Source organism: Erinaceus europaeus, chromosome 9 (assembly GCF_950295315.1).
Source record: "Erinaceus europaeus chromosome 9, mEriEur2.1, whole genome shotgun sequence".
Lineage (NCBI taxonomy): Eukaryota > Metazoa > Chordata > Mammalia > Eulipotyphla > Erinaceidae > Erinaceus > Erinaceus europaeus.
In genome coordinates, this window is record NC_080170.1 from 38,436,352 (window position 1) to 38,458,011 (window position 21,660).

General features: G+C 43.8%; 1 protein-coding gene and 1 pseudogene across 1 annotated transcript; one reads left to right on the forward strand and one right to left on the reverse strand.

Annotated features, from left to right (window-relative positions):
• Window positions 1-4,934: 4,934 nt before the first annotated feature.
• On the reverse strand, window positions 4,935-6,446 carry LOC103119317 (ADP/ATP translocase 2-like; annotated as a pseudogene).
• Window positions 6,447-9,498: 3,052 nt separating this feature from the next.
• Window positions 9,499-20,511, forward strand: LOC103119318 (CD48 antigen). The gene is made up of 4 exons (XM_060197664.1): window positions 9,499-9,896; window positions 14,200-14,496; window positions 18,837-19,091; window positions 20,078-20,511. Exons 1-4 carry the CDS (start codon window positions 9,806-9,808, stop codon window positions 20,155-20,157), a joined length of 723 nt encoding a protein of 240 aa, XP_060053647.1. The 5' UTR covers window positions 9,499-9,805; the 3' UTR covers window positions 20,158-20,511.
• The last annotated feature ends 1,149 nt before the right edge of the window (window positions 20,512-21,660 follow it).

Below are 21,660 nucleotides of genomic sequence, written 5' to 3' on the forward strand. Positions count from 1 at the left end.
CTAACACCAGCTTCACTATTGACACTGTTATCTGGAATGAGCACAATTATTATTCAACAAGTGATACCCAGAGGCACCTATGACTTGCAATTCCATGAGGCAGCAAGCAATCCCACCCTTCAAAATTCAAAACCACAGTAATTTCATACAGTGATAATTAGGAAAGACAAAAACTGCAACAACCGTGGAGTGTGACTTTGACATAAATTCAAAGCCCTCCATGCATACACTTGAAAACACTGAGGTGTGACCAAGAACTCAATTCATATTTTCATTCTGTTTCACCTTTCCTATCTGATTCACCTGGGATTTCACAGTTCCTGTTCTGTTGTATAACAGGATTCTCTTCTTTATGATATGTGAATGCCTGTGCTTCAAAGTGAGCTCTTTAGGATATTTCTTGAGTTTCTCTCCCTCTCAGACAACAGGCAGGTAGGAACCAGAAGTATTTCCAGGAAAAGGAATCTTGCCCTTGCTAGCCTTTATAGAAATAGTAAAGGCTCTCCTACTCCTCCTCCATCAGTTCACTTATATTTCTTCTGTAGAAATAGAAGGCAAGCTGAAGAACCTTCTAGCCTTCCCCAAAGGAAGGCTTAGTTAGAGCTCTGCATGGAGAGAGAACAAGGTTGATGCTTGCATTCCAGGATCTTTTTTCTTTATTTTTATTTTCTTTATTTATTCCCTTTTGTGGCCCTTGTTGTTTTATTGTTGTAGTTATTATTTTGTTGATGTCATTGTATTGGATAGGACAGAGAGAAATGGAGAGAGTGAAAGACGGGGGGAGAGAAAGATAGACACCTGCAGACCTGCTGCACCGCCTGTGAAGTGACTCCCCTGCAAGTGGGGAGCCAGGGGCTCAAACCAGGATCCTTATGCTGGTCCTTGCACTTTGTGCCACGTGCAATTAACCCACAGCGCTACCGCCCAACTCCCCCCAAGATCTTTACAGCAGTTTGTAAATGACCGAGATGATCTTGAGAACTGTGGTGTACTACCTAAGGGGTCTCAGCTCTGCTGCTGGTTCCTAAAATCTATTCCTTCCTTACAGGAATGAGATGAAGTGGAAATTGCCTTCACAGCTTCTGCTGGAGAAAGAGGTGTCCAAACTTGCTACCGTTCTGTTAGAGAACAGAGGGAAACTATAAAATATCCCAAACTTTCAGAATTATGGAGACATGAAGAAGTCAGGGTCTAGCCAGGGATAGCCACATGGGAGTCCCGAGACCAGGGAGAACCCAAGACATCTGCGGAAATGACAAGAGTTTGGGGAGGAAATCCTTACATCTCATGTCAGCAACCATCTCAATTTCCAGACATCTGGACTCTGAAGCAGATCTAAACCCTGAGGAGGGCTGGAGGACTCAATGGCAGCCTGGGAAGGCAGTCTTAGAATCATACCTAGAAGCACCAGAAGACCCTACCTGGGCATCTTTAGGGGCCATAGAGCTCATACACACCTTCCTGGCCTGGGTTCAGGCAACAAGTGGCAGAAAGACATGGTCCGGATGCCCCCCAATTCCCGGAGGCCACAGCCCAGCTATAACAACGTCAGCTTGACCCATTTCTCTAGCTTGGTTGGACACCTGACTCCTCTCCCATGGGCTGACCCCATGGTGAATTTCCTGTGCTTTCCCCAGACCAATTTTAAACTCAGTGACCAGGTTTACTAGGAGATGTTTCAGAGAGTTTGGGGGAATTTTGAGTTTTCTTTTTTTGTGAGTGTCTGTGGGGTTTTTTCTTTTCTTTTCTTTCTTTCTTTCTTTCTTCTTCTTCTTCTTCTTCTTCTTCTTCTTCTTCTTTTTTAACTTATTTAGATATTTGGAGTTATCATGGGTTCTGTGTGGCCAGGAGGTCTCGCCTGTCCCCTCAGGACCGTCACCAAGAGGGCTGGCTCATAACACAGGAACCTCTGACAAGTGCTCTTTGACAGGCACAGCCAACCCCAGGTACTTACAGAGGGTCACTTCAGTCAGTGGAAGAGAGTGTCCCCCTCCAGCTGGGAGCAGGAGAAACTCACTGCCCAGCACCACTGAGACTGTTCCAGAGGTGGACTCACTCTCTTCCCTCTCAGACAGATCTCATATTCTTCTTTCTCAGGAGAGGTAATTAGATCTAGGCAAAGGGAAGAACATGATGGGCTGAGGGGCAGAAGATAGTATTCCTCAAGACTCTCCTATCTCCTGGATCTTTCTATCAAAGGGACTATTCCATGAGTAATGGGCTCCTGTCCAGTGTCAGCCTAAAAACTGCCTAGTGGAGTCCTGCCTAGTGTGACAGAGAGCTGTAGTGTGTGTCAGTACATATGCAGGAGTCAGATCCCATCTTTCCAGTACTGGGCTCTGAACCAACCATCAGACCAGCTCTTAGTAGCTGCATGTTAGCTGTCAGACTCAGACAAAAACTAGTAAAGTCATAGGCCTCTTGGAATATACCTAAAATAGACCTACTAGCTTTTTCCAGAATGGAGACACCCCCCCACCCCCCAAATCTTCATCTGCAGTATTCTTGTCTTTAGGTTAATGATTAGTCAAGAATGTGTTCTGCTTTATATTTTAACTCTTTTTCAGCCACCATGTTCCAGATGCTACCATGATGCCAACCTGACTTCCCTGGGAAGACAACCCCACCAATATATCCTGGAACCCTACCTCCCCAGATCCCTGCCCCACTGGAGAAAGAGAGAAACAGACTGGGAGTATGGGTCGACTGCCAACACCCATATTCAGTGAGAAAGCAATCACAGAAGCCAGACCTTTCACTTTCTACAACCCATAATGATCCTTGGTCCATACTTCCATAGGGATAAAGAATAGGAAAGCTTTCAAGGTAGGGGATTGAATATGGAGTTCATGAGGAGTGAAGTAGGTCTGCTCATGTGTATCTCCTTCCCTCCTTTCAATTTCTCTCTGTCCTATATAGCAAAATAGAAAAAATGGCGCCAGGAGCAATGAATTCTTAGTGCTGGCACCAAGCCCCAGCAATAACCCTGGAGGTTGAGAGAATGGAATTCCCCAAATTTGGACTAGTTCATTGAAGCAGAGAAGATCTCTTAGAAACTAGATAAGATACAGAAGGATGAATATGGGATGATCTCACTCTCAGGCAGAAGTTGAAAAACAAGATCAGAAAAACACACACACACACACAAGTAGAACCTGAAATGGAATTGGCGTATCGCACCAAAGTAAAAGGGGTGGGGATGGGTGGGTGGGTAGAATACAGGTCCAAGAAGGATGACAGAGGACCTAGTGGGGGTTGTATTATTATATGGGAAACTGGGGAATGTTATGTATGTACAAACTACTGTATTTACTATTGAATGTAAAACATTAATTCCCCAATAAAGAAATTTAAAAAAAATTGATAAGATGAAATTACACTAATGCACTAATTGTTTCAGCTCCGCACTTGGCAGATACGAATGTTTACCTTGAAACTGCATACCATGTAACCCATGCTTCCTCAACTATATGTTAATTTGTCTACTTGGCTTCTGTAAATACTGCTTGCTTCCTCCCTGGAAGATAAGAATAGAATGTTCCCCTTGAAACCTTTTCCCCAAAGATAAATTATCAAGGACATGAAGACCACCCCAATCATGCAGACCCCCCTTCACTTTTCCCTTTTAAATGAGGGTGAATTTTAAGCCTGGTTATCTCAGAGCGACAGGACCATATTTGGTACGGGCCTGGGATCACTCAGTTGAGGTCTGTCTTTGTCTCTTGTCTTTTGGTGTTTTCTCTTTGTAAGTATGTGGACTGGCCTTATTTTCACTCAAATGTAAGAATAATTTCTTATACTTCACTTATATCCTGGAGTTGTGTCAGTTTGTGTGGGATCGGATTAGTTGGTCTCAGTTTACTTACTTTGTAATGGGTACGGTCAGAAACAAAACTTAACATTTGGCAACCACGAAGGGATCTTTACAGCTTTCTGACCACCCATTGCAGCTGAGTTTCCTTGTTGTTTGTTATCTTAGTCATTGTTGTCCTGGTCATCCTAGTTGCTCTCCTCTTCGCTTAGGGTTTGATTTCTGTTACTTCCCCCCAGGAGACAGGCTCCTGGTCATTTTAGCTTTCCTCTTTGGAGTACCTGTTTCCTGGCCTTTTTCTGTTTTGGTCTGGACCTGACCTGATTTTTATCTGCAATGATCTTCAGCGCGCTCTTCTGACTGGCAAGTTGTGTTTTGTTGGTGAGTGTTTTGAATGATTGAATTCTTTGGTGTGTGACCCATTTTGGAGGAGTCTTATTCAGGGCCCTCTGAAACTTGGTTGGCCTTACTTGGAACACTGGACGCAAGAATTTCCATTAAGGCAGGCTGGCTGGAGATGTCCAGAAACAGTCCTTGGCCCTCTTAGGCTTCTCATGGAGAGAAGCAGAGGGAATGTGTTTCTTCCTCTTTGTTTTTCTGGGGCTAGTTAGATTGTTTCTAGGTTTGGGAATCTGTTTGAATCAAAGACAGTTAAAATTAACTGACATGGGAAATAGTCAGGCTAAGAATAAGACCAGCCTAGAAGCTACCATGTCTCACTGCACAGCATTTGAGATCAGAGGAAGAAATCTTGGTGTATGAATGTGAGATGTTTTGTCTTGAAAACTGTGAGGGAGAATGGCTCAGCTAAGGCAGTGCAGATCTGAATTTGTGTTTGACCAGATATGTTGCTAAATTGTGCCTGTACTGGTTAAAAGCTGTTCTTTTCCCTAAGCAATCAGCCCCAGATGTCTAAAAATAACCAGGTGACTATGATATGTCTTGGGAATAAAAGTTTTCCTTCTTGTGTGTTATAGACTACATGTTTATATGTGTGCTTTAAGTTTGGTTTTATGGCCTAAGAAACATTAATTTTAAGGTTAAAAGTGTGAGTAACTTTGAAGCTACATTTTTACCAGACAAAGTTAAAAAAAAAAGGAGTTTCCAACACAGTTCTTATGTGGTAATATAAAGGTAAAATTAATTTTCTAAGGTAGCTGAGGATGTAAAGTAAAAGTCTAAGTATTTAACATGGCAATTCTTCATCTCCAAACTGAAATGCAAATTATCTATGTATGTAGCTGAAAAAGGCCCCCAAAAAATGCCCTGTGAACTATTTTGTGAAAATTGGTCCACAGCAAATTTGGCATTTGTCTGGCACTGTAAATGTTCTGAGAAGCACTGTCACTAATATGTGTTAACTCTCTAAGTAACTGGAGTTTATTTAAAACTTAAAGTAAAATTTAGTTAAACTGAATTTAGTTTGACCATCTTGGCTTACAGGGATTGCTACATGAGATTAAATAATATAACCTTTAAATTTATGTTCTTTAAAATTAAAACAGAGCCTCTTAAAAATAGGTATCACACACCTAGGGTGTGTCTCGATCTTGACTGTGTGACAAATGGCAGAAAGAGTATTGATATGTAAAAGTTTTCAAATACCTTCTCAGCTAAAGAGGTAGAACTGGCCTGGGTGAGTGAAAGATAACACAGTGGCTATGTTAATGATTTTCATGCCTGAGGCTTTTGCTCTGGTTTTTCCTCTTCATATCTTTCTGCTTTTAAAAATTATCTGGCGAACATTGGACCAGGCCCCCTTGAAGATAGCTTTGGATCCTTCATCAAAAGCAATCTTCCTCCAGCAGTCAATTGTGCCTGTGTACATGATGTCAGTTCCTTTGCACCCTGACAGCATCATCATTCTACATCGGACAGTATCAAATGGGTAGGAAGCCAGGCCGGCCAGGGCTGTGACTGACTGAGCGAGCTATCATCCAGCTGACAAACATGTGCATGTTCTTGGGGTCAGGGAGAATTCTCTTTGCTGTGTCAGAGATACCAAAGTAGGCAGCCCGGTAGATGATAATTCCCTGCACAGACACATTAAAGCCCTGGTACAGGGCCTTAATCCCATCCAATTTGTAGATTTTAACCAGGCAGTCACCGAGGCCTTTGAATTCTCGCTCAGCTCCGGCTTTGCCCACATCAGCAGCTAGACGGGTACAGGCAAAATCGAGAGGGTACACGATGCACAGGCACATGGCCCCAGCTGCACCACCTGATGCCAGATTGCCGGCAAAGTAGCGCCAGAAATGGGTCCTCTTGTCCACCCACCCCTCCCAGGAAGATCTGCTTGTATTTATCTTTGAAGGCAAAGTTGAGGGCCTGGGTGGGGAAGTGTCTGATGACATTGTCTAGGTTCCCATTCCAGAAGGGCAGCACACCCTGTACCTTGGGGATACGGACCACGCAGTCCATGATGCCCTTATATTGCTTGTCAGTGGTGATTTGCTTGCTGGCATGTTGCACCTGCAGCAGCAGTTTAACCCGCTCGATGGGCGCCATGGCGGTCTTGGAGATGGCAGTGGCCACCCCCCTGCCAGGAAGTCCTTGGCGAAGGACAAGGCGGAGTCTGTCATGTTGGGAAGGAGGAGGCAGCAGTGAGTGTGGTTCAGGTAGAAAAGGCGACAGCGACTCCGGGACTCTCCGGGGCATGGGGTGTGCTTTTGTGCTTGTCTTGTACGATGAAATCAAGAAATTCATTTAAGTCATTTCCTAGATTTCCCACCACCCGCTCTGTGAACAGGCATGCTGTATTATAGAACACATCTCATCCTTTCTCAACAGACTGCTAGCTGTATTTATCACTGGCAACTCTTCACTGGTTGAAAATGGGAAGCAATATTTACCTGGCCAGTCTTCTTAAAGCCATGCTGATGATGATGATGATGGGACTCAGTTCTGTTTTTTTATTTCAGTCACTCCTGGTAACAAATTTGAAGAAATAAAAAGAAAATATCTATCTGAAAAAAAAATCATCTGGCTTGTTTTAGAACACTGTCAGAGATTTATTCTTGAGAAATCAAGTTGGTACATGGTGTTTCTGGTCTGATAAAAGATTTGATGTTTGGCAAATTCTGATTTAGCAAAATTATTTAGTCTAAAATTGTTATTTTAAGGTGACGTAAAAGTAAAAGATTATTTTGAACATTTAAGCTATCGGTTTATTTTAGCCTTTTTAAGTTGCCATATCAGAGTTTTAAAGTGTAAAATCTATTAGTAGAGTTTTATATCCACCCTTACTCATAGCCACTCCAAGGGTGTGATAGCTTTCTGATGAGTAAAGATCCTAGCAGCAAACTAAGTTTTAATATTGTGCTTAAATTGTTTAAGCAGTTTTAAATTCATGCTAAAGAAATGGTAATCATTTTATCATGTCAGCATATTGGTTATTGACTTTATATAGTATACTGGTATACCTGTTTGTTACAAAGGCCTTCTAAAATTATATAAAGATATATAAGCCAATTCTAGTCATTGGCTTATCAATTTTAGTGAACTACAATTTGGTTTTTTTGTATGTCTTACTGGTCACAAATGAACGACTGCAGCTGTGACACCCCTTCAATCGCACTGCCAGTTTCTCCAAGCGGCTGCAAAATGCCCCACAAATCTCTCTAAGGTGAGCAAGGTTGTGCAGGGGCCCACAGAGAGCCCTTCAACGTTCCTAGAATGCCTCATGGAGGCTTGCTGTATATACATCCCAATTAACCTGGAAGCCCCAGAGAATAGAATGGCATTGAATTTGGCCTTTTGTTGCTCAATTCCACCCCAGATATTAGAATAAAGTTACAGAAGATAGAAAGATTTATAGGAAAGATGGCCAGTAAATTGGTAGAAATTACTCAAAGTGGTTTTAAGAAGTTGGCAAATGTTTTGACATTGGACTTTGAGAAGAAAGAAAAAGAAAGTTGGGGCAGTGCCCAGAGGGAATTGAAAAGTCAGAAAGATTAGGCTAAGGGTAGGGGAAGATCAGTGATTTTACTGCAAAGAGAAAGGACACTGGAAGAAAGACTGTTTTATCCACAAGCCATTTAGACTGCTTGTGGATGAACTTAGAGGCATAAACCGGGGAATGTTGACCCAAAAACTTGGGCCATGGCACAGACTCATCACCTATTTCTCAAATATGAGACCCAGTGGCTGCTGGATGGCCAAAAATGCCTAAGGACAATAGCACCTGTGGCACAGCTGGTAAGGAAAGCAGACAAGCCATCACTGGGGCAAGTCGAATGCCCACCTAAGCCACTACCAGTCTGTTCCTTGACCAGCCATAAGTGAAGTTCAGCAACACTACCAGCCTGAACCCTGCCACCCTGATGTCACTTATATACTGGAGTCATATCAGTTTGTGTGGCTTCTAATTAGTTGGCCTGAGTTTGTCTTACTTTGTAATGGATGCAGTCAGAAACAAAACTTACCAGAGGCAAAAAAAAAAAAAAAAAAAAGACATGAGTTTGAAATGTCTGGAATTATGTACAATTGTAGCCCTCTTATCCTATGGTCTTCTCGATGTTTCCATTTTATAAATTAAAAAAATATTGAATAAAAATATTATTAACAATAACAAGGCAAACTGTCTCCAAAACTTGATGGGTGTAGGGTGTGGGACAACACAGTTGGTGTGGCACTCCCACTAATCTTACAGTACTATGAAGCATTATTATATGTAGACTACATTTTTATTTTTGTTTTCTTTTGGTTTGTTTTTTGTTTGCTATTTAAATAAATCATGGGTTTTGGGGTATGGCGATGGCACGCCCAGCTAAATGCACATAGTACTAAGCTTAAGGGTGGGATTGGAGCCTCCCAGCTCCCCACTTGCAGTGGGGACGTTTCATAAGCAGTGAAGCAGGTCTGGTCATATCTATCTTTCTCTGTCCTTTCAGTCTCTCTCTGGCCTATCCAATAAATCGAAAATATGGCCGCCAGGAGCAATGAATTCTTAGTGCAGGCACCAAGCCCCAGCTATAATCCTGGAGGCAAAAAAAAAAAGTCATGGGTTTGAAATGTCTGGAATTGTATGGGATTGTAGCTCTCCTATCCTATGGTCTTCTCGATGTTTCCATTTTATTAATTGAAAAATATTAAATAACAATATTATTAACAATAATAAGGCAAACTGTCTTCAAAACTTGATGGGTGTAGGGTGGGGGACAACACATTAGGTGTGGAACTCCCAGTAGTCTTACAGTACTATGAAGCATTATTATATGTAGACTACATTTTTATTTTTGTTTTCTTTTGGTTTGGTTTTTGTTTGCTATTTAAATAAATCATGGGTTTTGGGGTATGGTGATGGCACGCCCAGCTAAATGCACAGAGTACTAAGCTTAAGGGTCGTATTGGAACCTCTCTGCTCCCGGCTTGCAGAGGGGATGCTTCATGAGCAGTGAAGCAGGTCTGCTCATGTCTATCTTTTTCTCTCCCTCCTTTCAATTTCTCTCTGGCCTATCCAATAAAATGGAAAAAAGGCCACCAGGAGCAATGAATTCTTAGTGCAGGCACCAAGCCCCAGCAATAACCCTGGAGGCAAAAAAAATGTCATGGGTTTGAAATGTTTTCAATTACGAAATTATGGAACTCGAGTCTTTGGGATAAGGTCATATCTTTCTAGCACCCCTCTCTTCACCCAAACTTCCTCTTTTGTGACATCATTGGCGACACCCAGGAAGCCAGAGGGGGAGGGTTTGGCTTAAGGGGAAGCACGTTCATCTTTTCGAAACATTTCTATGCCTTTAGGGATACCAGCAGGAGTTATAGATTCTCGGAATTCTGCACCAGTGCACACTAAGCGAGCACGCTACTGTTGGTGCTTTTTCTGACCAATGCTGTGAACCTTCTTCCTCTTTGGGGTTTGTGTGCCTGCCCAGGAGTCAACAGAAGAAAGAGAAAGAGAGAGCATGGGACTGTGAGTGTCAGCGCCAGAAAGTGCACATCCCTTTCTAACCTGCTCTCAGGGTCCTGGGGTCCTGGCATCCACGAAATAGAATGTGCCAGCAAGGACAAGGACGTCTTGGGACACTGGGCTTTCTGCAGCTGATGTTGCTGCCTGCTTTCTTCCTGGAGGCCAGAGCTCAAGGTATTATGAGATGTGCCACAAAGAGGTGGGACAGATGCCAAAGGGGGTGTGGGGGGTGCTCAGCGGGGGGGGGGTGAAGTTTGGAGGAGGAGAGCAGGCATTCTGGGTAGCAGGGCTCTTTGTTGGGAGAATTTGGCCTGTTAAACTAAACCCCTCAAAGTGGGGAGATTTTGCTGCTACCTGGCAAAGCCACTCACTTCCTTCCACCCTACCCCTCCCTTCGTGCTCTATGATGTTGCTGTATTTGAACTGCACTTTGGGAGGCTCCCAAAGAGAATCTGGAAGGGTTGCTTCATCTGGAACCAATATCCAGAGATAAATGAGAACAAAGGTTAGAGCCCAGATCAGAGGGGTCTCCTCAACACTAGGGGTTAGGAGTTCCTTTTCTTCTGCCCTTGACCCGTTTTCTCCCCACCCCTGTGCTCAGGCAGTGAGCCACTTTTTTTTTTTTTTTTTTTTTTTTGTGGTCCATCAGTACAGCTCTCTCTAAGTCTTTGTCTCTATAGCTGATAATGTACTCAGTTCAGGGCCTACTCAGTGCCCCATACTCCCCACCACACACACACACACACACACACACACACACACACACACACAACTACCTGCACACAAGAGCTCACATGTGTTGGAAAGGCTTGGGGCTCAATATGAATATGAGCAAAATATGAGCAAAATGTGCAATATGAGCAAATTGTGCAAATGGAGGAAAAGCAGGGACAGCAGAGTTAGGACTCATTTAGAGATCAAGAGAAATAAAGTCACCCTTTTTCTATTACTGCCATTTTTTTCTTATTATAGCAGTATAATTGCTTTTTATAATTCCATCTTAATTGCATTTTCTTCTCTGCTTCTCTCCATCTTGTCTATTCTCCATGCTGTGATCACTCTGCATTTTCTTTTTACCATTTTTTTAATTTATATATAAAATAAAATAAAAACTATCAAGAAGACCATAAGATAAGAGGGGTACAATTCTACACAATTCCCACCACCAGAATTCTATATTCCAAACCCTCCTGAAAGCTGTCATATTCTTTACCCCTCTGGGAGCATGGATTCAAGATCATTATGTGTTGCAGAAGGTGGAAGGTCTGGCTACTGTAAATTGCTTCTCCACTGGACATGGGCATTAGCAAGCTGATCCATACTCCCACCCTGTCCCTATCTTTCCCTAGTGGGGCAGGGCTCTGAAGAGGTGGGGAATATGGACCCAGATCAAATCGATAGGGTTTTCAGTTAATGATATTTATATACTTTTCCCATATTTGGGACCTACTGTCTTCCTTGACCCAGCTTTCTAGTCCTATTTCCAACTCTGATACCATCTCCCCAGACAATACCTTCAGTCTGGATTTTCTAAAGATGGTTCTCAGTCTTCTGTTACAAGCTCCACAGTAGCCACAATGTTGAGTGTGAGACCATGGCTGCAGAAACTGTGGGGAGAACCCACTTCCTCTCCTCCCTTGTCTGTGTTCTAATCAACCAAACTACTTACTTCCTTAAGTCATTCTTGCTCTGTTCTCTCTGAGTCCTAGAGACTTTGCTCTTCCTCCCTCTAGCTTGGCCATGACTCAGACCTGGCCCGTTCGCATCTCTCACATTCAAATTTTTCTCTTTTTTTATGGGGGGGGGGGGTTAATGGCTTACAGTCAACAATAAAATACAGTTAACAAAAAACAAAACACAGTAGTTTGTACCTGTATGACATTTATCATTTTCCACATAACAATTCAACCCCCACTATGTCCTCTGACATGTTCCAGGACTAGAACCCTCCCCACTACCACCCTAGATTCCTTTACTTTGGTGCAATGCACTAATTCCAGTACAAGTTCTGTTCTGTGTTTTCTTATTTTTCAACTTTGTCTTTTTTATTACTATTATTTTGCTGGACTAGCGTGGGGGTGCCTCTTTCTGGGTGCATACTCTCTGGGTTGGAGAGAACTCGACCAGAGCCAGCCTGGGCTGCTACTCACTCAGCGACGTGGGAGAGAGATGACTCATGAACCAAGCTCATGGTGGGGCAATGCAATATCCCTATATTGATCAGAGAGCCACGTCTTTTAAAAGAGACCTGGAAGTGGCAAGTCAGAAACAGAAATGACTAGAAAAGGAGTGGAGAAAGGCTGGAATGGTAGGAACTTCCTTAGCAACTGTTGCAAGGGTTTTAACTGATAGGATTAATACTACCTTGGAGGCAGGAAGGGTAGAAAGAAGATAGATCAAAGGAATGGAATGGGTGGGGATCTTTCAGGCAAAGCAATGATTATGTAGATAGGCCATAGTATCAGGAATGCAGGGTGGAGCAGGGGGAGCTGGCTTAATGCTTTATATGGCTCCTCAGGATTTCCTGACAAAAACTAGAACTCTTTTAAACTCCCTTGGCCGTTGGGCCATAATGTAGTCAATTGATGGCAGAAAATTGTTGTAACTATTCTATCCAGTATCCTGGTCTAGAGCATATCCTTGATTCTGTTGAGAAATTGGAAACAATATATTTTTTAATTTTTTATTTATAAAAAGGTAACATTGACAAAACCATAGGATAAGAGGAGTACAGCTTCACACAGTTCCCACCACCAGACCTCCATATCCCATCCCCTCCACTGATAGCTTTCCTTTTCTTTAACCATCTGGGATTATGGACCCAAGATCATTGTGGGATGTAGAAAGTTGAAGATCTGGCTTCTGTAATTGCTTCCCTGTTGAACATGGGCATTGACAGGTCTCTTTTTCCCAGCCATGACATCATCTCCCCAGACAATAATTAGGATCCACCTGCATATCAGATTTCAGGCTCAGGCAAAAAAAAAAAAAAAAAAACTAGTGTAGCTATAGACCCTTTGAAATATAACTAAAATATGCCTACTAGCTATCTACAAAATGGAGGACTTTCCCCCCCCAGCACTTCATCTGCACTATTCCAGCCTTTAGGTCCATGACTGTTCAACAATTTGTTTGCCTTTGTATATTAACTCTCTTTTCAGCCACTGGTTTCCAGATGCTAGCAGGATGCGACCAGTCTTCGCTGGACAGACAACCCCACCAATGTGCCTTGGAGCTCCGCTTCCCCAGAGCCTTTCCCCACTAGGGAAAGAGACAGGCTAGGATTAATGGAAACAATATTATTATAAAACAAGTTCTGAGAGACAGTAAACATGAAATGGTGATTTTAAGTTGCTAACTACTGAACACTGTCAAGCATAGGCTCATTTCCCTGCTTCATTGTTACTAAATTCTGCATGGAAGATTAGGTGTGTGTGTGTGTGTGTGTGTGTGTGTGTGTGTGTGTGTGTGTGTATGTTTTAGTCAATGGAGTCTTTAGTTGTCTGAGGTAGAGTAAACCTTTCTCATGTACTCTAACAGATTTTCCAGGTTAAAGAACAATTTGTTTCAGTTTCACATGCAAACAGATTTCTGTATCTATTAAGTTTAGCTACTCTCTAACCACTTTATAATTGTTACTATAGTTATATAGCTTAATTCAATTATTAAATGATTGCAATTAGAAATAAGTCTGACTTATTGGGAATGAGCCACATTGACAACTTTGGAAAGTAAGAAAGCTTAGTCTCTAAAAAATTCATATCAAGGTAGGGAAGTAGAGAAAATTATAAACAAAATGGTAAAATCAGCAATGAAATGTTTTTACAGCAAAAGTAAATAAATAGAACTTGAAAGGTAAAAAACTTGTACTCTGTTTTTATGAATGTTACCTTTGTGCTTCTAGATTACTTCATGGCTAAAGAAGTCTGTCTCTGTTAGCTTTGAACTGAATATTCCAGCTATATAAATAACATCCACAGGATAGGAGTAGATAGCATCATGGTTATGCAAAGAGACTCTCATGCTTGAGGTTCTGAAGTCTCAGGTTCAATCCCCCACACCACTATAAGCCAGAACTGATCAGTGCTCTGATAAAATTAATAAACAGCATTCACTGCTAGACATCAAGTGGAAGGGACATGTAGCTTGTCACCATTTATTTAAATCTGTTCTTTGAGCCTAAGAGCAAGCTCCAGGGCCAGATTCAGACTCCTTTGGGGGTCCTTTCTCTTGCATGATCGTTTGTCTTGTTTGGGGTCAAATTGGGTAGTTTTTAGGCCTCATCCAAGGACCCTATGGCCAATTCTCAACTTCCAGTGTTTGCTGGCCTTCTGCTAGGTGGTCAGACCCTCTAGAATAGTTCATACATGTTCCCTAGACAAAAATGCCTTCCTCCTTCCCTCTCACATCCCCCTGGCCAAAGCCTGACCTCAGGGACTGCTGGTGACACTAAACTTCCTGTGATGCTTATTGGCAGATGACCTCATACCTCTGGTGACCAGTGTCTCTGGCAGCAATGTTAGTCTTCATATCACTGGCCTGCCCTCCTACACATCGCTCACATGGATGTTCTCTGAAGTGCAGAAGATCTTGAATCTTGATGATGGAGATCTGTTTTACTATGAGACTAAATTTTCTGGCAGAGTGAAGCTTGGTGTTGATTCCACACTGTATATCTATAATGTCCAGAAAGAGGACAGCAGTGTCTACATCCTGAGGTTGACAAAGCCAAGTTCAGAAGAAGTGGAGAAGAAGATAGAGTTACAGGTGTTTGGTGAGTGGGGGACCTGCTCAATGCATGGATGCTTGGGAACCGTTGGGACACTCTAGGAAGAGGAGATAAGACATTCCGTACAGACTAAACAGATTGTCCTAGACCCAGTTCCCCTCAGGAAGGAGGCTGCAACAGCAGACTCAAAGTAGGTAACTCTGGGACATTTCCAGTCTTTACCAAGGTTAGTGAGTCTGAAGTTTAAAGGGAAGGGAAGCAATAGAGATGGCTCCTTTTTTATTGTCTCCATTCTCCCCTGTGTCCAGCCCAAGTCATCTTCAGCTCATCTTAATGATATATCTGAACAAAGTCTTCATAAATATTCATTACAGATGAATAGATGATTGATAGAGAGATGGATGATGGACATAGGTAAAAGAGTAACAGATAACAATTAGTAGATATGTGGCATATTGCACCAAAGTAAAAGACTCTGGGGTGCGTGTGGGGGGAGGATACAGAAGGATGACAGAGGACCTAGTGGGCGTTGTACTGTTATATGGAAAACTGGGAAATGTTACGCATGTATAAACTATTGTATTTACTGTCGAATGTAAAGCATTCATTCCCCAATAAAGAAATCAAAAAAAAAAAGAAATTACTAGATATAGATTAAGATATACAAGTAGTGAGGTAGATAAAGGTCTATTAGGAGGCATGAGTTGGTGCCAGAAAGTGAATTTATTTACCATTACTAGCAGAACTTGGAAGATGGCAGGCACGCTCATGTCTCAGATTACGATTCCCTTAAGGCTGGAGTTCAGGGCTTAAAAAGGGTAATGGGCTAGTGGGGGAAAAAAAGTTCAGTCATACAGACATCTGGCTGATGCAAAAGGTTCTGTTATGAGGCTGCCCATCTTTTTAGAGGGTCCTGCCCTGAGGAATGAATCACTGAACCTGTTTATTGATCTGTGGAACTGTGACATAAACTTAATAAGCAACACCTTCCCCCTGAGGTCTATATCACAGATTTATCATCACACGTCTATGTGACAGGTATAGAGAACAAGACAGAGTCTCTAGTGCTTGCTTACTTACAGATGGAATAAGGATCCAGAGAACATTCCTGATTTCAGAATCCTGGCCAGTCAGTCACTTACAGGCTGTGTGTCCTTGAAGAAAGAACTTACCATCTCTTTAGATAAAGTCCTTTTGAAGGAAAGGAAGAGAAGTCAATTCAATGTACTTTTCACAAGAAAGGAGGATTTATTTGTGGAAGCTAAAACCATTTAAAGGAATTCAAGGAATTAGAAGAATCAGGAAGGGGCTGATGGAAGGAGGGAGGAATACCAGGACCAGCCCAGAATCCTTGGTCCCAGAAAATGTGGGTCATGCCACTTTCATGGTATTTCTCTGGAAATTGGGACTTTAAGAGTCTTGGTTTAAGTTCTCAAGAGAGAGGGACTGGTTAATCTAACTTGGTTCAGGTGGATGGACCTAATCTAAACATTTAATACTTCATTTATTTATTTATTTTGCCACCAGCGTTGTTACTGGAGCTTGGTGTCAGCACTACAGATCTGCTTCTGGCAGCCATTTTTTCCATTTGTTCTTTCTATTTATTTTTTTATTTTTTAATTATATTTATTTATTCCCTTTTGTTGCCCTTGTTTTTTTATTGTTGTAGTTATTGTTGTTGTCATTGTTGGATAAGACAGAGAGAAATGGAGAGACGAGGGGAAGACAGAGAGGGGGAGAGAAAGAGAGACACCTGCAGACCTGCTTCACTACCTGTGGAGTAACTGCCCTGCTGGTGGAGAGCCAGGGGCTCGAACTGAGATCCTTAAGCCAACCCTTGGATTTTGCACCACCTACGCTTAACCCGCTATGCTACTGCCTGACTGACTCCCCTTTCTATTTTATTTGACAAGACAGAGAGAAATTGAGAAGGAGAGAGAGAGAGAGACCTGCAGACCTGCTTCACCACTTGTCAAACATCCCCCCTGAAGGTGGGGGGGGTCTCAGACCCAGATCCTTGTACATGATGATATGTGCACTTAATCGGCTGTGCCACCTCCTGGCCCCCATTTACTGATTTATTTATTGGATAAAAACAGAGAAATTGAGAGGGAAGGAGAGAGGGAGAAAGAAAGAAATGCATGCAGCACTGCGCATGCAGTGAAGCTTCCCCTCAGCAGGTGAGGACTGAGGGCTTTAACCTGGGTCCTTGTGCATTGTAACATGTGTGCTCTTCCACATGTATCACCTCCTGGCATCACTGATTTAAATATTCAAAACCCCAGGAATCAGTTAGAAAACAGAAGTGTGATTACTGGGGAGGCAGTCTTGGAGGTAGGGGTGAGGAGTTAAGGGCATGGTGTATGGGGTGGGCAAGGCACACCAGGAAGAGGGTGTGCTAACCAGAGGATTTGCTACTCTGAGCCCAGTTCCCAGCATGTCATGAGGATGTTTCCATCTCCCTTTCATGATAGTGAGATGGTCAAAATTGGCCATGACAGTGAAGACACTTGTAATGCTAAACTTGTGCAGCCAAAGTACTTATACTCAGATTCCTCCAGCCAGACTCATTGTCACTCACTTCTTGATCCCATGTGGGAACCCAGGCAGTCCTGAGAGCAGGCAGAAGTCCAGGTCTCTTACAATGGTTAAACAAAATGGTGTTCAGAATTGCAAAACCCAACGAACACCCACATTTGAATTCTATACCCATATCTGTGGCAAAACTCCCTCCATAATCAACTAACTTCAAACACTAATGCGTTTACAACCAGCTTGCAATTTTTTTTTTTTTTTTTTAAAAAAACACTCTAGCTTTAAGCTTCTCAGGATGCCATGGGTATAACCTCCAGTGGTTCTCTGGGGAATCATGCAGTCAGACTGCCCCCTGCTGGTTCAGCCACCCTCCCCAAAATGCCATAGAATGAACCAAGCATGAAACATAAGTTTGGATCCCAGGAGAGAAACAGTACACAAGGGGGCTCAATCAAAGCATACAGGGAGTATCCAGCAGTCTGAGACAGATACACAGGAATTGGGAGGCCAGCCTGGCAAAGCTTCAGCACCTCCCCCACCATGCATAAAGCTCCATTGTGAGCTCTGGCCCAGTCAGTTCTCTGCTACACTGGAGTCCCATGACATCTAAAGAGACTGGTTCTGCTGGTGTTTTGCCCATGGCCAGAATGGAAAAAAAAAAACAACAAAAAACAAAGGATTTTTGTTCCAGTGGACCAAGTCAAGACTGAAACAGATGCTGCAATCACCTCTTCTTATCCTGCCCCCCAGCAGGACTAACGTAGCAGAGATGATGAGGCCTCTATGACAAGCATCCTACACTTAGACTCTGCAAAAACCACCCATAATGGATGATGCCTTGTTATCTTGCCAACATGTGCTATGAGGCAAAGTCATTATACAAGAGACAAGGAAATTTGAGAGGCTAATTATTTTGTATAATGTCACGCTAGTAGAGTCAATTTCAGGACCCAGGCTGGTTTCATTCTACTCTGGTGTTTTCTCCTCCTCTTCCTCCTCCTCCTCCTCCTTTTTGCCTCCAGGGTTATCACTACTGCTTGGTGCCTACAAATCTACTACTCCTGGAAGCCGTCTTTTTTTCTACTATTGTTGTTGTTGTTGGATAGCACAAAGAGAAATTAAGAATGGAGGTGAATACAGAGGAGGGAGCAAAAGATAGACCTACCTGCAAACCTGCTTCACCACTTGTGAAATGACCCCCCTGCAGGTGGGAAGCTGGGGGCTCAAACCGGGATTCTTGGTTTGGTCCTTGTGCTTTACACTGTGTGCACTTAACCTGGTGTGCTACCAGCTGGCCCCCATGTTTTAGCCTTTTTATCTCATAACTGCTCCATCCATCCATTCATCTGTTTATCTATCTATCTATCATCTAGCCACCAACCATCTAGCCTTCTATCTATCCACAGCCATCCATAATGTGTAAAAGTTATACAACTGGCTCTTCTCAATAGCTCTGTCAGCACTCAAAAAATGTTTTGCCATATGGAGGTGGTACCTCTGGCCTCAAGAGGGAGCCCAAAAAAGTCTTGAAGGACACAAGGCCAAGGTACTAGCTGTGAAACATTGCTGGAGGAGTCCTGGGCAGTTAAGACTAAAGGGATGGGTGCCTTGTCTAGCTCCAACTCTCCTCTGCCACAGAAGCATCACCCCATCTCTGTTCTGGCTTATGGCACCACTTCCTGGACCAAACTCTTTCACTTAACCCCAGAAGTCACAGCCACTCACTGATGCTGTAGGGCTCTTATCTGCCTCATCTACACTTAGGGGGTCCTCTCACAGTTCCCTCTAAAGGTCGCTGGTTGCCTCCATTGCCTCCGTTGTCTCATATGCTATGTCTTTTCCTTCTCTAGATCCTGTGCATGAGCCCACCATAAAAATCAAGTCTTCCCAACTAAGGAACTTCTGCTTTCTGAAGTTGTCATGTGTAGTCCATGACGCCAATGTGAAATACAACTGGTTTGGAGACTTAGATAGAGAAGACCCCAGGACAGATGTGCTGGAAGTCACTCTCGAACAGAATATGTCTGGGTCCTACACCTGCCAAGTCAGCAACCCTGTGAGCAAGCAGAACAAAACCATCAAGTACAACCCTCCCTGCAAGTCTGGTGAGAAGTTTCCCCAGCCACCGAGGTGGACACAGGGGGTTGGCTTCCTCATGAATGAAGAAGGGGTGGAGGTCTTACTCCAGGTGCAAGGCTCCTGGAATATTCCTGTGAGATATGGGAGACCCAAGTTGTTGTTGTTGTTCTACTCCTCCTCCTCTTTCTCCTCCTCCTCTTCTTCTTCTTCCTTTTTACTGAGAGAGAAGTACAGAGAGAAAGACATACAATAGATAGACCAGAGCATTGCTCATCTCTGGCCTATGGGGCTGTCAGAGATTGAATGTGGGACGCCAGAGCCTCAGGCATGAAAGTATTTTGCATAGCCATTATGCTTCCTCCCCTACCCTAGAGAGGCAGGGTCTATTTTTTTAAGTTTTTTTTTATATTTATTGATTCCCTTTTGTTGCCTTTGTTTTATTGTTAGAGTTATTATTGTTGTTATTGATATTGTCATTGTTGGATAGGACAGAGAAATGGAGAGAGGAGGGGAAGACAGAGAGGGAAAGAGAAAGATAGACACCTGTAGACCTGCTTCACCACCTGTGAAGTGACACCCCTGCAGATGGGGAGCCAGGGGCTTGAACCAGGGCCCTTACTCTAGTCCTTGCACTTTGTGCCACATGCACTTAACCCTCTGTGCTACCACCAGACTCCTGCAGGGCCTATTCTACCCAAGCCTCTGCAACCCCCTCTCACAGGTTTCTTGGCTGCCTTGCAAGGCAGCTAACCCCTGAACGCCCCTCTTTGTTCTACCCCCTCTATCTATGCCTTTCTTGAAACCCAAGACTACCTTAAATGTTAAGTGTAGAAGAACTCAAGCAGGATGGCAAGGAATGTTCTGGAAGGTAAACTGACTCCCTTATTGAATGGAGACTCTGTACTTGGCATCTGAAGAGGGGGACTCCTACTCTCCCAGGTCTCCCCAGGTCAGCATCACCCCCCGCACATACTCACAACACCCTCTGTGTTTGGTTTTCTTCTTTTCTCAGGTGAATCCTCAAGGACAACCTGGGTATCTCCTTCGCAGGCTGTCCTATGGCTCACACTGCTCATTGTCCTGCTGGCTTGAGACCTGGGCCCAAGTAACATCAGGAAATATGGAGGGCCCCCAAGTGATCTCAGAGACATCCGAGTGACATGAGAAGACAGAGAAGCCACAAAAGGCCCTGGCTTTACAGGGTGGGAGTGTGTCATTGAAGTGATGACTGAGAATTTCAACTGAACTCTTTGGCCCATGAAAGGTTTTACTGTATATCTCTGCAGGGATTGCCTGTGGAAGGAGGATCCACACCGAAAGTGTTGTTTCTGGTACTAATAAACACTGGGTGCTGTCCAGGAGGTGCTCCCACAGTAGCTGGGCTCTGTGGGCAGATTATTCCCTCCACCTGGGCAACATGTCTCCCAGCTTGGCCCTGCGACTCTATACCAGGTCTCTTGGGATCAGTGCCTTTATCTTACGCCAGTCCTTGGGCTTCACACCATGCGCACTTAACCCGCTGTGCTACCGCCCGGCCCCCAGCCTTTTCCTGTGTCCCGACCTCCCTCCCTGGGAAAAGATTGATTGCTTGGGGTCCTGAGGAATCTGCTCATTATGTTTCCTGGGAATGTGGGATCAGGCTTGCCCCCCACCCTCCTCCCCAGCTGTGTGATTAGCTTTACCGTATGGCAGGGTCCCCAAGCCCTTTGCAGACCTTTGCTACCTCAAGTGTCACTGTGTCAAGAGATCCAAAGACTGCCGGGTGCCCCCCTGGAAGGGCTGAGAGGGTCCCTCTGGGATGTGCCTCTTTCAGGGCCTGCCCCACTCCCATAGATCACAGAGGGACCTCGACATCTTCTCCTGTATGTGACAGCTAATTGTATGTCCCTTTAACAAGGTCTCAGACATTGTAGGCATGTGCAAGTTTGACAGGATGTATATCAGACAGAGAAGAGCAGTGTGTGCTCTAGCTGTATGGTGTGCCTAGTATAATCAGTGAAAATTCTGCCTGGAACAAAAAGGTAACCCTGCACATCTGAACAGAATTCCTTACCAGGCTGCTTCCTAGACGGGCACGTGGTCTTCAGGCTGGGACTGGAACCCTGATCTTCATCCCCAGGCTCTGCAGGCTGCTGACTGGATAACTCTCAGCTTTGGAGAGCTGCTCCTTATGATTGTGTGTGTGTGTGTGTGACAAACATCCAAGTGTTTACATTTATTTCTCACTTGTGTGATGTGTGTGTGGATCTCCTACTTTGTGTGTATCTCCTGTGTGTGATGCACACACTGTGTGTGTGTGTGTATGTGTGTGTATTTGGGAGGGGGTTCTCCATTGTTCATTTCTCTAGAACCCTAATAGCAGACCAGTGGAATTGCCCCTGGACTGGTTTTAGCCAGTAGGAAGTGGGATATGGCTAGAAGTGAGAGACAACCTTGTAACCATGCAATGCAAGGTTCTGGATCCAAATCACTGTGCAAAGACAACTGACTGAGCCAACACAGCCCAGCGTCGGGGAGGAAGTGTGGAGGAACTAGAAAGCTTGTTCTTCCCCTCATTCTCAGCCCAGCCTGTGGTTCCAGCACAGCTCCCCTATC